The 20,885-nt window shown below is 37.6% G+C and overlaps 1 protein-coding gene across 4 annotated transcripts in view; it reads right to left on the reverse strand.

Moving 5' to 3' along the window:
• SEMA3A (semaphorin 3A) overlaps positions 1-20,885 on the reverse strand; it is a 171,700-nt gene that overhangs the window by 132,206 nt on the left and 18,609 nt on the right. For 2 of the 4 annotated variants that reach the window (XM_065049220.1, XM_021300616.2), the window contains exon 2: positions 7,626-7,742. The exons of the other annotated variants lie outside the window; for them this stretch is intronic. In XM_065049220.1, the coding sequence (XP_064905292.1) occupies positions 7,626-7,742 (117 nt within the window). The remainder of the gene's footprint in view (positions 1-7,625; positions 7,743-20,885) is intronic. 4 annotated transcript variants of the gene reach the window in all.

The following is a 20,885-nucleotide window of genomic DNA, read 5'->3' on the forward strand; positions in this document are numbered from 1 at the left end:
TCTCTTCTGATAGCTCTTGATTCTTCTAATCAACAGGTGAGGGTCTAGATGAATTTCAGCAAGGGGCTGAAAACACTGTCTGCAGTTAAAGTCTGTGTAGCTCATATACAGATACACACAGCTCTCTAACATGCTTTAATCACAGCAAAATAAAGGAGGGATTTCTCTTAACCACTGACCCCTCCTGCACAGAATTCAGTGTCAAAACAGAGTAAGTGTTGATGCCCAATTTTGTTCTTAATTTACCCTAATGAAAATTAATGGAGTTACACCATGGATAAAAGCATCTGATTGCTGTGGTTCCGCAATGTGTGGAGTATATTTAGTATCCATTAGATTCAATATTACTTCAAATTAGTTACTATTATTTATCAAATATTTCCAGTTATACCTACAATTTGTTATGCTAGGTTTTGTACATCAAAAAGGAATTTCCGGTTCTTCACTTGCAGCCAAATGTCGTAAACATAATTAATAACCAAATACCAGCAAAGGCCCCAATACCATTTTTTCAACTCCTAGTGAATTATCTCATGCTTAATTATGCTCTATCAACCAAAGTTTTAAATTTCTTTCAGGTAACACAAACCAAACTAGTCCTACTTTCAATGTAATTATTACACACTCAAATGAGGAACAAGAAATTCCTAATTACACACGAGATTCAAAAGGGAATATAAACCCTAAATACAATTTTTACATTCATTTTCTGGATCCTGGGCATACTTCAAAAAGGCTGGGGGAAAGCATTTCTACCTAAAATTTCATTATTTGCAATCCAACTTTGAACTCTAATTCTGATAACACCAATAAATTATATTGTATAGTGTTAGTTTTAAAATCTCCCTAAAAAGGTCTTAATCCACTTCACGCAACACACAGTTAAGCTGTGGAAATTCTTGACTCAGGCTGTTGTAAATGGTAAAATTGTTTATAGTTTCAAAGGGCAGAGCGATAACATCAAGAAAAAGAAATCCTTAAAAGGCTATTAAATTTAGAGAGGCAGCCTCTAGCTCACCAAGTTCCTGAAATTCAAAATGCAAGAGACTTAGAGGGTATTCTGGGGAACTACCACTATCTGATTGACCTAAGCCTATTATCTTCTACTACAATGGAGAATCCCTATTATGGAAACCCCATATTACATGTTTGTGTCGACTGTGGTGGAGACAGCATATTTCCCTCCTAGTCGTGTGTGCATAAAAGTGAAGCCATGACTTATTCTTCAGAAGAATAGTCAAGCTGCAAGACATGAAATGTAATTGATCAAAATATCTGCTGCTACTCCCTTCTCAACCAGACCATACTGCCAATGGGGCCTCCCTGACCCATCCTCCTCCTCCCCATCTCTCCTCCTCAAAACCTTTGGGGACTCCCTGGATGAGTGGAAGTATTTGCAAACAGCATCATTTCACGCTGATTGAATCCACCTTCTGCAATAGCATTTCAACCTCCAGTTCCTTCTAAATATTTTTTGTTTTGAAGTAACGGTCTACATTTTAAGTGAACCTGTTCAGCTTTTAAGTCAACACCAGAAAGACCCATCAGCAATTTCCAGTGGAGATGGAAGAGGGAAAGTGAGTGGATTATCAGCACTCAGGTAGCACCTGCTGTCTGGCTGGGCTTAATGCATGGCAAGGTTTGAATACAACCTTGTGATGCTTGACCTCAGAGCACAAGTTCATTTTCCTGAAGACATGTCAATGTAAATACAGTCGCATTTGTTTGAACACCAAATCACCCGGTGCATCAGACTCTATTTAGAGGAGCCTCAGAAGGGGATTCAAAGTAACTTTAGGATGTTTTGACTCCAAGAACACTCAGCCAGCCCTACCCGAACCAGCCTGTACTGGGTTCCTGGTGGATAATCTCAGCTGAAATGGCCAAACTGCAGCATGACCAGCTACATCTCCTCTCACCTTCTGCAGGAAATGTCAGTAAAATGCATGGAAATGCATACAAATTCCAACCAAAAAAGTAAAAATACTATTCCAAAAGTAACAAAAGCAAGTCATATTTTGCTCAAAGAACGTAACTGGGAGGGGGTGAAAGCTGGTGTAACTGCCCACCATGCTTCAAATTAACCTGCTCCCAGTTAATTTTTTAAAAATTATTTTCCTCCCTCTTTGTAGTAACACAAAGGAGATCCAGTCCACAGGACCGATCCTAGGTGTCTTGTCAATCTAAATAAATGGCAGTGTATTCATTGCATCAACACAATAGCATCATTATCTTCAGTGTTAGCATCAGGAATAAAGTTCAGTGGAATTTTGCATCAGGGAAGTGAAATAATGAAAGTTTTATGTTTCTGAGGCTCCAGTGGAATATCAATGAGAATCAGGATATCATTTTTTGCTCAAGCCACAAAACCTGCACTTTTCTTACCAAGACAGAGATCAGAGATCACATTCATATAATTTACCACAGATCCCCGCCAGAACAGAAGGCTTTAGAGGATAACCTGTAGGCTGAAGGTATTAATGAAATGGCCCAGACACACTGAAATGGAAAACAGGAATTGCCTTCTTTATTATGCAAAACGAGAATTATGAAAATGCAACAATTTCTGCAAAACATACTGGAATTTTAATTTAGCTCGTTTCACACTCCACATGTCTTTGCACTTTGAGTGATTTAGAACAGGATCATTTTTCACCTGAATTCAGGAAACATCCTCCATTGGCACCAAATTGCCATGCCTGTACAATGAGTTTAATGAATTGCTTACACAGGTTCTGTAGCCTCAGTGTAAGTTTGGTTTATGTAAAGGACACATTAAAAATTGGAATGTTTTGGGGGAAAAGGAAGGGCACTTTCCACTTACTCTTCCAGACCCAATGATATTATTCATTCTCTGCAGGTCCACTGGTAACTCTGCTAATTTCCCCCCAAAAAAATACTCCTTTGGGTGCAATATTCAAGTGTGTATGTATGTCAACAGCCACACAGGCTTCCAAATGCCCACATTGATCCAAGATACCATGAGTCACTGTTGACAGATGAGGAACATTCACACAAAACCCCTGCTGAAAGTTAAAGGAGAACTCACATTTTTCCTTGATGGTCACACACTAACACATTGTGGTTAATGGTGTACTCCAGAGATTTGCCAAAAAAATAAAAAAGTAATATTTTAAAGTTGTAATTCACCTGAAATTGAACAGGACACTGATTCAGTGTTTCCAAATTAAAGCAACACTGTGTGGTTCCAAGTAAGTTCTAAAGAGTCAGATTTCAGCTGATAGGAATTGGTAAAACTCTGTTGCTCTACTGCTTTTAGTAAACCCAAATTAATTTACAGAAGAAGTGGATATAACTTAAAGTCTTAAAGGGAAGTGTACAAAGTGTGTCTTTGAGACTCATTTTCACCTAGCAGGATGTTGATTAAATCTGAAATAAACAAAAAACCCAATAAAGTTTCTACATTATTATAATGTTTGAAGACTAAGTAATATTCAACAACGAAATTACAAAACATCATAATGACATTTGGTTGCAGACTACATACTAACTTCTAAAATAGCTGGAAAAATGACTTCTTGTCCAGATAATGAAGTTTTTTCCTATTGACACATATATATTGGAAAATCTTTAAGAATGGGTATCTCACAGTCTCGAAATGAGTGAATCCTGAGCCTCCATCGAACATTACCAATCAGTCTGCAACCAACGCACTACTTCTTCCAAATATACTTTTCCAAAGTTTTCAAAAAATATTGTCATTATTTCTATTCCCTTTACTATTGAATAAATATTCAAGATAAAGTATTTTGCTTTGTTTTATTTGTCCCTGGAACAAATGTAATTCCAGCAGCAGCTAACATGGCTTCTAATATAATGGCAAACATTTGGGTTTATTTCTACTAGCCTAATTGTGAAAGGCATCAGGGTAGATGTGTTTTCTTTTTGTAGCCAGTAATACTAATTTGACCTACTGGGGAAACAATTTAAAAATGTCAACATTTGCATGCCTGAACCCTGCTACGAACTAAAAGGATTCGTGTGCAGAGGTCCTGCCTCAAGCTGTGACACACTACTTACCTCCTCAGAGGGAGTTAACGCATTAATTTGAACAAATGAAATTAGAACAGCCAACTCTCCACGGTGGTCAGAGGAAAAATACCCTGACCATAGTGGCTGACTGCAGTTTAAGTGGCATATTGCTTAATTAAACTGTAGGACAACAGCTGAATGAGGAGCGCATAAACACCCCACAAAACCAGTGGTTTTCAAGCCTGGAGGTATATGTGAACGTAGCACCCAGTTCCCTAAAAGGAAAATTACTGTTGCCCTTTTTAGAAGTATAAGCTTTGAGATTTAAGACAATAATTTACACATTTGCTATATATGTTGGTTTTTGCAGATGTATACACCAGAAAGCACTCCTGAGATTCAGATGTTAACAAGTTTGAACAAAAATCTGGTAGAAAGGTCTGCAAGTTGAGGAAGCTTGCATCTGCTCCACTGTTTAGTTCAACCAGTTCATGACCCTTGAGGTCTAATCCAAAGCCAAGCAAAGGCAGTGGGATTTTCCTGATTGTGCTGAAAACTGAATCAAGCCAATGGATTAAGGGTATGGTTCCTATAGGACCTGTGTTTTCACGAACTTCCTCCAAAACATTTACCCTTATAACCTCAGAAATATTTTTTAGAAAGTATGCACTTTTAGCTTAAACACAGGGTCCCAATGGATGTCACTAGGTAATGGTCTTACGCACTGTGCTCCAAATAAATTTTTTATCTTGTGATTAAATATTCAGTCCGACAAGCTTTGCAATGATCTCTGTAGAGAAAATTAAAAAAAAAGAGGGAGTTTTCTAATTTGTCTTACCCTAACTCATGTGAGTGGATAGTGTTTTTTGGGAAAATGCATGTTATATGCGTGTTCATGCGTGTTACATGCATGTCCTACTGTCTCCCATGCTATTTGAGAACTCTGGTTTAAAATAATGCTAAAATAACGGATAGTATGCACTACAACTAACTTGGATAACTGATATAGGTCTAAGTTTTAGTTTACCTAAGCAGTTTACCTAAAATAAGTGTTATGTACCTAAAGTAAGTGTTACAGAGGCCAGTGGAAATTGCGAGGTACCCCTCAGGATCTCCATATACACATCAAGTCTGCCTAAATTTAAGAACCTAAATTAAATGAATCAAATCCTATTTTATCCTGCAAAAGAAATATTAACATTAAACTGGATTGCAGCATTTTAATTGTAGATATTCATTGATTGCAATTGCTTACATTAATATTTATATTTTTGTATGTTATCCTTACTTTGTCCAGTGTGTACAGTGGATGGAACATCAAATGCATATTTCTTTTTGAGCTTTTTTAGTATTTGCTCTAATGCCTACATAGAATTCAAATGCTTGTCTGGAAGAGACAATTATTAAATTGCTTTTTGTCTTTCCTGTGGCAAAAATCTGTGTCAGAAACATGATTCAATGGAAGAAAAGCCATTAAGATTCCTAGTTTATGGAATTCACAGGAACAAAGAAAACAAAAGTACTCTAAAATATTAGACATTGGATTTGATTCAACAATCCTTATCTTTAAGAATACTTAGAATGATGAGATACATGACTTCAGACCACAACCCTGCACTCTTCCAAGTGCACAAATATGCCCATGGATCCACAGGGAAGGTAGACAGCCAGAAAAATTACGAACTCCCAGGTCAGTCACCATCTAGCACACAGCACATAAGAATGACATAGCAGCAAGATAATCGTTTAGATATCCAGGAGAGGAATCAAGTACCTTAACCTTTTTGTCCCCTGCCTTACTCATCACACAGATACTAGGGTTTTCAATAAAAGAAGTAGAGGTATTAAATAAGACAAGCACCTCTCATCTCACTTTGCTGCTTTACCCTGCCCCATCCTGTGCATCAAGAGAAGCAGAAGTCCCTTAGAAACAACAGACAAAAATTGTGCAATCAAAGGTTACATGGGACTGCTGCAGTTCCAATATGAAGCAGGCTGCTGGATCCTCCGGTTGTGTGAGGAGAACAAGGCTTCCTCCCTGGATTTCAGACCCAGTAGTAGTGGTCCAGGCTTTTTGCCACAGATTCACATCTAAAAGTGGCTGTGTTGGCCAAAAAATTCCGAATAGAAAGAAGCAGGATGCTCAGCATGTAGACTTTTAGTCCAAACTATTACAGGTCACAAGAAACTAAAATAATTGATTTATCACGGGAAGTACCAGGCACATTTAATTAGTGTTCACATGATAAAGTATTTACTATGAAGAAGTGTATGCCTTTTTCTAGTCTTAAAACTCAGCACACACTCGTGTCCTACTGAAATCAACACATATAACTACACACTAAAATATTTATGTAAATCAGGAATATAGATTGTTTCATAATTAGGTGAACATACCCCACATTTTACTGTGGAGTAAAAGTGAAATGGACAACCTGTAGTTTTCTCAAATTGGAAACCTCGGTATCTGCATGCACATCCTAATTCCTGTATAAACCTGAGTGGTTTACCTCTTAAAATAAACAGACTCTACCTTAGGTCCTTACTGGATTACTGTGAGTAGGATGTTTACATAAAGGATATAGCTAAGTATTCACTGAACATAACAGGAGTGCAGTTCATTCCCATGCATTAGAGCCCATTATAATTTGGTGGCTGTATTTAAATAAACCAACATTTAACTATGCCAGCAATTACTACCTGATGTTAATACTCTAATTGTATCCAATCCTTCCCCTTCAGAGTTTGATTCATTGAAATGTTTATCTGAACTGCCACTGCCCATGGAGTGTAAATATGAAGATGAGCATTTTGTGTGAGAGAAAATAAGCATAATTTATTGTCCAGGTGTATTAGACACCAATTTAGTAAACATTATTATTTTCACAGCTCATAATACTAATTATACTGTGTTTTACCCATCATGCAAAGATCTAACCACAGGCTAATGAACAATAGCACCTGAGTCTCATTCTCAGCCATTTATTTGAGCAGTGCAGAAGTATTTCAAAATGGAAATAAATGTTTTAAAGCTTCTTTATACTATCCTAATTGTAGAATATCTCCATGACATGAAGTGAAAAATCCTGAAGATGTTTTGACCTGAACAGTAGGGAACCCCAATGCGAGTGCCATTTTAAGCTGACACAGCACCACAACACTGGAACTTACTGGGTCTGAGCGAGTAATATCTGTTGAAAAAAAGAGATGGCTAAGGGGTGATCTTATTGTTGTCTTCAATTATCTGTTGGGGGATTATAGAAAAGAGGGAACCAGTTGCCACAGGTGCACAGTGAAACAAGAAGAGGTGACACACACAAGTTACAACAGGGAAATACTGAATGTCATATAAAGAAATGAGACTTGACTAGAACAATAACTAGAGAGGCTATGGAGTCTTCATCCCTGGATATCTTCAAAACTTGACTGAATCAGACACAAAAACCCTAACCTTATTCTGAATATAGTTTTGATTTGAGCAAGAGGTTCAATTAGTGTTTTCCAATAACATTTTTTCCCTATGAATTAAGTGTACTGATTCAGGTTTCATAAATTAGAACATAACAAAAAGTAACAAGGCATTACAGGTATGTTCCTCCTGCTATTAAAAACAAACAAACAAGCAAACTCACTTATCTCTCTTAAAGCTGATTTTTCCTGAGATATTCCTGAGGGTAAGATTTTCCATACTGTAAGCAACAGCTGAAAGCAACCAAATGGGCAACAGGAGATATGGCACCTTCTGATCCCTGTAGGGCAGTTAAGGGATAAAATGGAGTGTAAGTACTACTGCTTCAGCATTACTGGGCAAATGAGGATCCGCAGCTTTCACTGAAAGAGTGAGGACTGATTTCTCAAATGTATTGTAGTCTTTGCATATCAGATCTGTCAGACAGAGGAATTCAAATGCAACTTCAGCCATATTAGCAAACAGTGTATATACATTGCAGTAAAGCTATATAGACATTAATGTACTAACCATGTTGTCCTTTGTTGTCTTCTCGTATATTCTCAACACAATCACTTTTTAAGTAATAACATTTACAAATCATGCAAACACCAGCAGGCAATAGTTGCTCTGGACTGATATTTTCTACAAAATAGTCCTCTATTTCTTTCATCTATATTTAGTCTTCAGGTAGAAAGAAAACATCCTATTGTTATTACTGCTGTTTGCTTTTATTCCATTACCACATTAAAGGTCCCTGTGAAAAATTTTCGTAAGACAATGTGGTAAATACCAGATAAAGGGGGCAAAGGTAAACACCACCTTAATAGTCATGAAATAACAGTCTCAGCACACTGAACAAATTTTGGTCTTTTTGACTTCAGCATTCTCCAAATGACACTGTAGCTGCTGGACAGCATATAAACCACAGCCACAAAAGAGTACAGCGAGACTTAACAAACACAACTAGTGGTTTCATAGTCTATTTTGCAGAAGAATAGTCTGGAAGAAGCAGTGAAGGTACTTACTGAGTTCAGAATGAAAAAAAATGCTGTGCTAACTTTGTAATATATTATGGCTATTTAAGAAACAAGAGAATGTTGATACAGAAAGACAAAAGAACTGCAGTGTTAAGAGTAACTCATTTTCCTTTTATGGCCTGTTGCTGCATGGCTGAACATTGCCACTAACTTTGTATTTTCAGAACATACTGAATTTAAGAAGATGTCTTTTGTTCTATTTGCAGCCCACATGCTGACACAGCATCTCATCTCCTATTGTTCTAGCTTAACTATTATCTGATACATTTGATGTGCTGAACGATAAAAAGCATGAAGATTCCAGTTACCTTAGAGATAGCAAAAGAAGAATTACTTAGTAAAAGAATGGATGAAAAGGGGCTGTTTCTGGCAGTTTCCCTCTGGTGTGTATTTTAGACCCACAGATGTGAGTTCAGACCCTGTAAGCCAGGAGTCTTTGTTGGGGCTGTGCTGTGCACTGAGTGATCTCACCCTCTCCTGACTCCCACACACAGAGGTAATACAGGGAAGAGCAGGCTCAACGAGTCTTCAATTCTTTTGACAGTTCATACTCCAGATAGACTCTGTAGCAGTAAGGAAGAAATATGTCTCATAGTAACAGATAGAAAGAGTTGTTTTGAAGAAACAGATTTATTCAAGGTTAATAAACGCTCCTGCCATTGTTCTCCATGGATGCCAGTTCTGATGATGAGCAAACAATGCCCTTGCAATGGAAAACTGGCTGCAAGGAGACTTTTTAAAAGCCTTCATCATCTGATAAGGTATAGTGCTAAGCAAAAAAGATGATTAGTTCCCATACAGTTGCCCTGAAATTTTTTGAGAGAAGCATCTGCTTCTCAAAGTCTGAGCTCTTATAACCCCAGCCTCATAACTCAGCTATTTTATCTGGGGTAGATATAGCCAAGGTGTACTTCATCATTATTGCATTTACTTGATTTGTATCAACAATCTGGAGAAGCTCGCAAGAAGTCGTTGTAACAAATTCATTTTTAAAAAATAATAAATTGTGCTGTTTGCTTTCCCTGTGTAATCATGGGGACTAAACTCCATGGGTGTAGAAAAAATGATGTGTAGTAGATGACGTAACCAAAATCAAAATCTGTGACTACTTTTGGAAAACATAATTGGGCATGGGCTAACAACATCACTAGGATCACAGCAGAAACTAGGAATCCTCATAGTTCTTCAAGTTATCATTTTACCTACTAAAAAGGAAATTTCAATGAATACATGGTATAAAAAGCAAATTACTAGAGAGTAAAAGTTCTTTTACCAAAAGAAAACTGTACTGTGGAAAGATGAGCATTTTCAGCTGGTTTCAGGAACAACGGATATCAAATGAAGGGAGAAGGAAATAAAGCCTGACTTTACATGATGTGTGTCAACTGTCGTCTCCTAAGGCCAAGAAATCTTGGAATGCTTTGAGTATGTAATATTTTTAGAGTTCTAATAGGCACACCTGAATGCCTCTCCACCACATTTAAAGATATGTGCCACAGAAGCTAGACTTTGCTATGCATTTTTACCTATTCTAGTAACCTGTAATTAATGAGCATTCATGTGGAGGAGAGCAGAACACTTAGTTGCCTGTTCAGATTCCTCTGAATTACTCCCACATACTTTTCTAAAGTGCACAACATATAGTAATGTTCTTGAACTATTCTTAAAGTCATTTGGCTAAGAAGAGAAGATGACACTGCTATGTCTGCCTCGTTGAAATCAAATATTCTTCTTTCTCCTACAGATGTTCTTTCTCATTTTCTTGACTTACTGGAGTGTCTGTCTACACCAGCTGTCTTACTTCAAGATTTCCACAATTCTGAGCCAGAGTGAGAAACAAACCTGTCTTTACCATTAATAAGATTTATTTTAATTTTACCTGACTATCCAATGCATTACAAGAGAAAACTGTAAGAATTAAGCTCCTCCATACAAAATATACTAGCTAGAATAGCTTTATTGTCCCCCTTGCTATACATGTATTGGTATCTAAAGTCATACTGTACACAGAGAAGTCAAAATGAGCTATGATAGCATGAAGGAACTGAGGGAATATTAGGTTCACTCCATCGAATTTGGGTGTGGGAAGAGGTGATGTTACCCAGAAGCCAGCAGCAGTCCCAGCAGTTGCCAAAATAATTGAATTTCATATATATGTAGCCAATAATTTGGAACAATCACATGCCAAATAATTGTAGTAGCACAATAGTAGAAAAAAGCATGGAATCAAAATACACACTCAGTGGTATTGAAACACAGGAGGACTAGAAATAAGTTCAAATACCTCAAATATTACATTATATCCAGTTACATTTTGATTAAAAATAATAATTTGAAATTATATTAAAATTAAGTGCTGTTTACTTTTAAGGAAAGGAATTTAGTTTTTATGTCATCCAGGAGTCAGTACACCAATACAGAACATATATAATCATTCTACCCCAGTCAGAAACTGAACTCATACTTTCTGTACTAGATTATCTCTTATAATCTTTATTGTCATTTTCTACTTGAGTATATTGCAGTGCTGATCCCTAAATACACTGGTTGACTGCTAAGGTAGCATCTTATTGCTGACTTCGAAAGGCTATAAAAAAGGCTGATGTAGACTCTTCCTGAAGTGCCAAGTGTCAGGACAAGAGGAAACAGCAAATTTTGATTAGAAATCATGACAAACTTCTCCAGCATGAAGGTGGTCAAACACTGGCACAGAAGCCCAGACAGCCAGTAGAATTTCCAACTTGAAGCCTGAACATTGCCTGAACAGAGCCAGAGCAACATGATTTAGTCAGCCCTGCATGGGGCAGGGGTTGGATGTTAAACTAGATGACATTCTGAAGTCCCTTCCAACCTAAATTACTCTGTGATTCTACAAGTGACACACCTTTCCACTGTCACCATGTACCAGGAGAAAGCTGAAGGCTCAGGATCACATGGACATTTCTCATACCCAGTTTCCCATCCAGCTGCTTACATTCTCTTTTTAACAGCTAAGGTAGTTTTTACATGGACATTCAAAGCTTTTTCTTTGGTATATCCCACCACTTCCACAGCAGTCTCCACAGCAAACTTCTTCAAGTAGGAAGGCACAAGCACAATAATAAATTAGGGGTTTCTGTCATGGCAAATAGGCACCTAAAACTGAGTTAGCTCACTGAGTTAGCAAATTAAGTAAAAGCGTTGAAGATAACAGCAGTGTGTGTGTACTGTGTGTTATGTACCTGAGAGCAGACAAGATTTATCAAGTCCCACTAAAAGTGAGATCTTGTAGTTCAAGGAAAACTATTGCAACTTTTTAGAATTAGAAACTCTGAGGAAACTAAAACAAAATCATTCCTCAGTTTTCTGTCAGCAAAATCTCTAGTACTTTTGCTGCTATTGTTGTTGAAATAAAGAGATCTCAGGAGCACAAGAACACTGTGGGGGTGGATACAGAGAAAGTGGCAACCACAGACACAGCTTCAAGCAAGTAGGTTCAAACTTCAATGACCTGTGTAGGAAGATAAATGAGACTTCAAGAGAAAACAGCACTGTTGGCATGAGGATGTTGTTAGGTGCGGAAGGCAAGTACTCTCAGTGCTGATGAATTGGTAGCTGACAAAGAGCTACATCTTATGATGATAACTGTGTAAAGCCATGATATAGTTTTCCTGCTAGTTTTTTGTCTTTCATCACATCCATTTGAATGAATCCTTAATGAATCCCGTGCTCTGTTTGAAATTAGAGAGGAAAAACAGGCACACTGTTGTCACTTATCAATCACATTATTTTATCTCTCAGTTATCCTTAATTTAATAATTGTATTATTTCACTTCTGTTTTAACTTTAAGGGCTTCTATTGCAAATACTGTATTTTTGCAGGTGGTTTACGTTACCAGTAATTTTCAGTAAGAGCTCTTTTCCATCTTTTTTTGTTTTTCTTTTTTCTGAAAGCTCTTCTTATACCATTATTTTGTCTAATCATCAACCTTCCTGGAAATATTAATCATTATGTCTACTAGACTTTCAGAAAAACCTGCATCAAGTTTCTTCAAATTGCTTCTCTGTTTATTTTAGCCACAGTCTGAATAAAATTATTTGAATAAACAGGTCTGAAGCATATCCTGAATTGCACAGTTGGGATATGAACCTGAAATCCAACATAATTCTTGGCATTATAGTAACAGTATTTAGTAGAAGGAAAGAATTGTATTAAATTATAAGTGCAAGTGGAAAGGAATTCTATACAGCTATCTATATTTTCCATAGTAAAATATGTTTTATTATCCTTTCTTTCTTATACAGAAGAGCATGAATCTAATCTGCTAAGAACTATGAGAGTTTTGCCATGGCATTTTTTTGGCTGATCATATACCCTATCAACTGCATGTTATTTAGAACCAGTCAGCTGTAAATATGGAGTTAATGACACCATGATAAGAAATATACCATGTTACATAGAAGAAACAAGGTAAATATTATAGAACATTCAATATTAAAATGTAATGTCAAACCCAGCTTAAATACTACAGTGCTTTGTGGGACACGGCACTTCGATGGCTAGATTATCTGTGTTCAGCTTATTCCTATTTAGATTGAAGAGTCATCACAGTTTTGAAGCTCCGGTGTGAAGTTACTAAACTCTCTCATTAACCATAATTTCTTGTCAGTATGTGGCACGGAGCGCTCTATGTAAGCCTGTCACAGATGGATGTGATCAATGGTGCAAAGCCTGGCTCAAGGCCTGTAGTTAGCGGGGTTCCCCAAGGGTCAGTATTAGGTCCAGTCCTGTTCAACCTGTTCATCAATGACCTGGATGAAGAGACTGAGTGCACTCTCAGCAAGTTTGCTGATGATACCAAACTGGGAGGAAGGGCTGACACACCAGAAGGCTGTGCTGCCATTCAGTAAGACCTGGACAGGCTGGAGGACTGGGCAGAAAAGAAACTGATGAAGTTCAACAAGGGCAAGTGTAGGGTCCTACACGTGGGGAGGAGGAGCAACCCCATGCACCACTACAGGTTAGGGGGAAACCTGCTGGAATGCAGCACTGCAGAGGAGAACTTGGGAGTTCTGGTAGACAACAGGTTGACCATGAGTCAACAATGTGACCCTGTGGCCAAGAAGGTCAACGGTATCCTGAGGTGCATTAAGAAGAGTGTGACCAGCATGTGGAGGGAGGTTGTTCTCCTCCCCCTCTACTCTGTCATGGTGTGGCCACATCTGGAGTACTGTGTCCAGTTCTGGGTTCCCCAGTTTAAGAAGGACAAGGAATTACTGGAGGGAGTCCAGTAGCAGACTACGAAGATGATTAGGGGCCTAGAGCCCCTGTCTTATGAGGAGACACTGAGAGAGCTGGGGCTGTTCAGCCTGGAGAAGAGAAGGCTGAGAGGGGATCTCATCAATATCTCAAGGGTGAGTGTCAAGAGGATGAGACCAGAGTCTTTTCAGTGGTGCCCAACGATAGGATGAGCGGCAATGGGCACAGACTGAAACACAGGAGGTTCCATCTGAATATGAGGGAAAACTTATTTACCTTGAGAGTGATAAAGCACTGAAACAGGCTGCCTAGAAAGATTGTGGAGTCTCCTCTGGAGACATTCAAAACCCACCTGGACACATTCCTGTGCGATCTGCTCTGGTGAAACTGCTTTAGCAAGTGGGTTGGACTAGATGATCTCCAGAGGCCCCTTCCAACCCCAGCCATTCTGTGATGGACATCGCCTTGATGAGCAAGTGCTTGTGGTCCTTAACATTCCTCTATTTCAGAGCCCCCAAGCGAGTTTCTGCATTATTGATTTTGGTTTTCATTTGGTCCTGTATTCAGCAAAATGCTCTGATCTAAAACTTTTTATTATGAAGACTCATATATATTTATATCTCCACAGGGACAGAAGGTGTTAATGAGAGCACAGTTGTCATTTCAGGAGCTCACAAAACTTACGTAATTATTTTAGTGGTTCAGGGAACACACAAGGACATTTCGAGATATCACAAGATTAATATGGCTTGGCACAAAAAGTGCTTTGACTACTGGTCTGTGTTTGTGCAAGCAGCTCAGCCTGCTCTGCACGAGGGATGAGCTGGATAGGGCTGTGGCAAGGGCACCTACACTTATTATTATTAGGCTTTAGCTATGGCCTATAATTGAAAACCAACTGGGCTGATATACATCACATAAAGTGACAGCTACAAAAGTGCTGGCACTAACAGCTCACACACGGTATTTACTGTTTCAAATTTTACAGGTTTAGAAAACAAAAGGGTTGGTTAGTGAAACAAAACCAGTGGAAAAAATAGGACAATATATTCTGAATAGCAACAACAACATAAAAACAGTTCAGTTGAATTACAGAATAGCTTTGTTTTGCTCATTGAGTGCTATTGATTTTTTGGCATTGAAGAAAAAAAAAAAGAACAGATGGTGAAAGAAATAAATTAAGCTGCTGGTGATGGAATACAATATCACACTGAATTATAAAGAATGATGAACAGAAATGCCTTTAAAGAGGCACACTCAGTAGAAGAGGTTCATATTGTTAAGGTTCCTAACTGATTATTTTGGTTTATTTTCTAGTTATTAGACTTTTTACTCTCAGTACAAACTGCAACATGAATTCAAAACAGAAATCCAAGTCAATGTACAAGATACGCAAAGGTGCCCTTTTCAGTGTTCAACCATAAGCCAGAGGTTCTAATAATTTTCCAAAACGTACAGTTTTGTTAAACAAACAAACAAAACAAACAAACAAAAAACACCAAAAACTTTTTATTTTTCTTTCTTAATATTCTCTCTTCCTTATTGCAGATCTGAAGGAGTGTGTGTATGGCCAAAGCCTTGACTACATTTTCCAGCTCTTTCAGTTTTAATAAAAGAATGTTCTCTCTCCTCTCATGATCTTGGTTTTATATCCTTAGCCTTTAGGAACAATAGGCTACTACTGTTAAAAATCAATATATTTAAGAAAAAAGTGCAATATGTATTCATGTAACTGAGTGGCCAAGAACTGCTGTGCAGGGTAAACCTAAATTCCATCTCTTTTCAGAAGCAAAATTACAAACACTTTTTCCTGGTAAAGTGACTGCAATTCTCTGATTTTCAGTAGAGAAGCATAACTTCTTAGGATTTCTCAGTCCAACCCTTCAGTGATAACACTTCATTTTTTTAATGTGACCTAATCAGCATTTCGGTCACAGACATATTATCAAATGTGGTGGAGAGGTTTATTTTTCACATACTGCAAATTATTTTGCCTCACAATGCTCTCATCTTTCTGTAACTTAATGTTCCCCCAGGCCACAACACTATGTGGTAAACAGAAGTCTAATATCAGTGTAATTGCCTCAAGAGAATTATAACTGTCTGAAGTTATTGACAATAAATCCCCTTTAATGTCCATGGTTACTATCCATTACTAATAGTATTAATACTTTTCATCCTTCAGCCTCCATACATGATTCAAAGATGATTTGGTAGCACTAGCTCCATTTAGCATTTGAAGCATGGAGAAGTTCAGTTTGGTTTTGAAGATGTAAATCATGGTCTGGGACTAAACTCCTCATAGTGGAAACTGGTCTGAAGTCTTGTACTCCACTTCTGTGAGGCTGCTGCTTTGAACTCCATGGAAAAATCACATCGTCGAACCCATACACTCCCTTTATATGTGCTTTTGATAAAGATACAGAGAGGAAATGCATATCAGTATCTGGATTCACTTTATTATAGATTTTTAAAGCATGAGGCCACGTTCCCAAGGCTTACACTAACCTTTTCTACTTATTTTTAATTAAAGACCTATTTGGAGAAACTATATTTTAGACCTATGTTTCTTATTACAGAGCTCCAGTTCCCTATTCTGCTTCTTGCTGCATTTTCTTCATGCCCCACAAGAATGGGAAGATCAGTGTCAGTCCGTAGATATTGCTAGCCCTGACAATTAGTCAACACTTACTTCATTAGACCCCACCAACAGATACTGTCTGTATGACTGGAATGATTTCCAAAACTCTGGGCCTAGGATGCCTGTTTATAGACAGACTATTTTCTGCATACCTGAGCCCTAAAGTAGGCAGAGCTCCTTATTCTTGATCAATTGGTATGGTGAAAGCAAACTGACAACTGCATTAGCCATCTTAGCAAGCTGAGAGTTGATCTTTGAGCACATTTTGTGGATGCACCAAATGGAGCTGGCATAATGCCATACATTTCTTGGGAGCTCTGTGATCACAGAGAATAGTAGGCCTTGGCTTACTGAATGTTGTTACATACCTGTATATGTTTTCTACCGAGCATGACAGACTAACATTGAGGGTCATTATCTAGCACTCACACAAGAAAAACACACTGTTTGCTGCATATTCGTGATCTTAACAGTGGCTGGAGTGGATCCTTTATCAAACTGCTTTCACAGACCACTGTAACATGCAGGTTTCTTTTGGCAGCCCTGCCTGGAATCCCCGTGACCTTCATTCTCATCTTGTTTGTCCAGCAAATGAGAAAATAGCCACGAATCTATAATAGTCATCCATGCTGGAAAGCTCCTCTAAGAGAAGTAGCATGATTAAATAGGTGACATTTGGGTTATGCAGTGCAAACACTTTCAACTTCAGTACGTGCCTGGTGCCACAGGACCGCTGTCTCCTGATAGACCAAATATGACCTTGAGCCAAACCGACCACGTAATGAGAAATAGTCACCACATGCTAAGGAAAAATGTGTCAAATTCACTGGAGTCATCAGTAGCAGGAGGAAACAAACTTCTGCTTGTATGATGTAATTACAACTTGAGGAGTAGGTGACCACTTTCATGAACAATTAAGAAACAACAGCAGTGAATAAGCTTTGCAAAACCTTCTGTCCTTGAGCTAAAAAGCATCCCATATCTGAGTTCCCTGACAATTAGATATCAAAATCAGCTTGCTCTCATCAGTCTTAAGACTCTGTCAAGGTACTGTGCACCATCCTTGGAAAATATCAGACAGCATCAGTATCTTGCCAGATCTCTCTGATAAAGACACCAAGATGATCTCACCTGAAACTCTCTCAGGTAAATAGCCAAGAATGAAAGAGAGAAAATTCGTACTTGAGATGCACACAGAATCTCCTGGAAAGAGAGATGAGCAGCCCTCTGATCCAGTGGAATGAAAAATATCAGAAAACTGGCATGGTCTACCTTTTCAGGACAGCAAAAAACACTATGCTAAGTAAAAGAAACTACTACATAAGAAAAAAGATTGGGTAATATGTTTCCAAGCCTGAAGAGTTTGGCTCGGATTTTTGGCAAAAGATTCTTCAAGGTTGTTTTTTGTTTTTGTTTTTGTTTTTGTTTTTGTTTTTGTTTTTGTTTTTGTTTTTGTTTTTTTTCTGATTTGCTTCTATCTCTCTCTAGTATCCAGGAAACATTATAACAATGTACTTGCAACATTTTTATCTTACATTATAATACCATATATTAGAAAATACACATGCATATATACACCAGCAAGTACAGAGTCTACCTTGACATCTGATTAAAGGTGATCTATGAACTATGGATGTGATTTAAAAAATGCATAGTGTGGGGCAGAGATGAGAAGAACACATAACTTTTAAAGGATGAGTGAGTAATACTATTTTCATTTGAGTCGTCTCTCTTAAAAGATAATACTTTCAAAGGTGTTAACATCCAACACTTCTGCTGATTAGCTACCTTTGAAAAATCGAGGTTCAGAGCTGCTTTAGAAATATCAAAGGATGTAGATAAAACTGAATATAATTTGAAATCAGTCAATCAAAGAATCTAAAAATTCATTATCACTTTGTCCTGGTTTTGCTTAAAAGAACTGTAAAACGAGCTGCAGCGGTAAGATGGCAGAAAACAAAACCTAGCAACAAACTGGCAAGTAATTGGGCATGTTCAGCTCTAAAGGAACATGGTAACTTTTTGCCTTCTTCCATAACATGGGTTGGATCCTGATGGTGGTAGGGAGAATAAAAACAGGACGAAGAGCTGGCACAGATGTACTCTGGGGCAGAACTGTGCAGGATTCAACTCCCATTACTGTCTGAAATGCCCTTGTAATCTGTTGCTAGGCTAGAAATGATTCAGAGAGAATGTTTTAAATGCCTTTTATTTGCTTAGATCCACTGTCATGTTTGGTTTGGAACAGCCCAATAAACTGATACCCTCTTGTGATTACAAAAGCTAAATTAAAGACATTATTTACTGAAAAAAGAAATAAATACAGGAATTCTCAGTGTTTATTTTCCTTCTTTATATTTCAATTGTTTTTTCTTAGTTGTCAGTCTCAATTGCATCTGCTAAAGCTCCTTATTTTTACTCTTCAAAAATATATTTTTTGTTTGTTTTATTTTTTCGTTGTTGTTGTTGTTGTTTTTCCCCATTCAAAACTTGGAAAACTCAGGACTGATGTGGCTGTATTCTTGGCATGATCACTTAACCTATCGTGTCTCATTCTCTGTCTCCCTTAGGGGTGGCTTCTTAAAAGGACTGTCAGGTTTTCCACACAGAAATACTGTTTTGCATTGTACAGTTGTACTGAATCTTCATGCGGAGATTTAGTTTCTCCTGTCATAAAAATAACAGTACAAAAGTATGGCAATGAATGGAAAAATGACAAAAGTAAAATTAATATAATTTCTAAAAGGTATAACAAACAATCAGAACATTGTTTTCCCTGAAGATGAGAAATTTTCTCCTCAAACTAATCTGCTTCTGCTTATAATATTATCTATTTTGTGGCAGAGAGGTCTCCAAACTATTGCCTTGGCAACCAATAAACATTAATCCATGTGAGATTTTCCTCTCGAAATACATTCTATATTGGAAATGTTATGTAGGAGGTAAATTTCACTGGAACTGGAAAAGATGTGCTAATGATTTGATTCACATTTTTTCTGGATTTCCAACGAAACACAGTCCTGGATATTTCTTATGTGAGAACAAATTCACTACCAGTCTAATGGAATTGGCTCCAGTGGGCATGCCTGGGCCATACATACATTTATCTGCCCCAGAAGAGTTGCAGCACCCCAAGCAACCTAACAGAAGACACAACACAGTTCACTTAAGGCCCAGAATAGTTTGTGTAACAGCTGTTGGGGCTAAGCTCGAAAAGATAACTAGTGTTGTAACATCAGCTATAACCAAAGACTGTGGCCTTGTTTGTGGGCCACTGAAATAAATAGGAAGACTCTAATTGAATTTAAAAGTCTTCAGACTGCATCTCCATAAAGCAATATCAAGGACTTGAATTACATCCAGAATCTCTTATGGACCAAGGCAGCAGCAAGCAGGCACAACCGGTTTAAAGGACTAATCAAAGTCTACTGATGTCTTTCCAAAAGCTTTGAACAAGTGCCACAGAAGGGAGAGCAGTAATCCAAGAGGAAGGTGACAGAGCTTCAGGATAACTGTGGTGATGCCCACATCCCAATTCTGTTGCACAATGCACACTTGAAAGTTGAGTTACATGGAGAATATATTATTCATAAGCACAAACACTTTGGAGCATTTGTCAGTGTGAAATAATACATTGCTTGGGCCTCTGAAGCCATGATGTGAACCATAATGTGTGTTATTTCAAAATAACACATAGCTTGTCACTTATTATTACTGTAATAATCTGTATTTGAATGAATTAACAATGGCAATACGTACTTACATCAAGGAAGGAGCAACTCCAACAAGGGAGAAATTCTGGTTTTCTATTCCTCATGGAAAATAAAGGAAACCTTTTGTAAATAAGGACCATTGTTCCAGACTTACCTCCTGAAGAAAGGTTAAACCCTTCAGAATTAGTGGATGGTTTCCTTAACATTCAAACACAACATGGGATTAACTTTTCAGAAATGCTTTCTGTGCCTAGTAACACTCATATATTCATCTATGCCAGAGTCTAGGGGACTGCACAGCTTGTTTTGGAAAACAGTCATTCTTCTTGTGTGACACCTGGAAGTCCCCTGATAATCTGTAGTGTTCCAGTCGACTAATATAACAAACTACACCTGAAACCACAGATTTTTTTTTTTTTTTTAAAGAAAAAAGGAGAGTGCACAAAGAGTTTCAGCACCAATCAAAACGAAATGAAACTGCTTCTCCTCAACAGCAATGTGAGACAAACATATGTTCATATTGAAATGAATATATGTAACAAACTTGAATAATTTGGCAGCCTTTATATCTAGAGAATTACATAACATGAAGGTGACATGTAAGGGAGAAATTTTGAAACCAAAAATTGTCAGCTTTTGAATTTTATAGGTAATGGAATAACCACTTAAAGAATCTATAAGATCAAGAGAACATTATAAAAGTGATATTTTTAACTAACAATGCCTTCTTTTCCTCCCCCTAAAGGAACAGATTCTAACGAAGTCACTTCTCAGTTGCAAAAGTAACACAGTCAGAAAGATATCTTTCAAG

This window comes from Columba livia, chromosome 1 (assembly GCF_036013475.1).
Source record: "Columba livia isolate bColLiv1 breed racing homer chromosome 1, bColLiv1.pat.W.v2, whole genome shotgun sequence".
Classification (NCBI taxonomy): Eukaryota; Metazoa; Chordata; class Aves; order Columbiformes; family Columbidae; genus Columba; species Columba livia.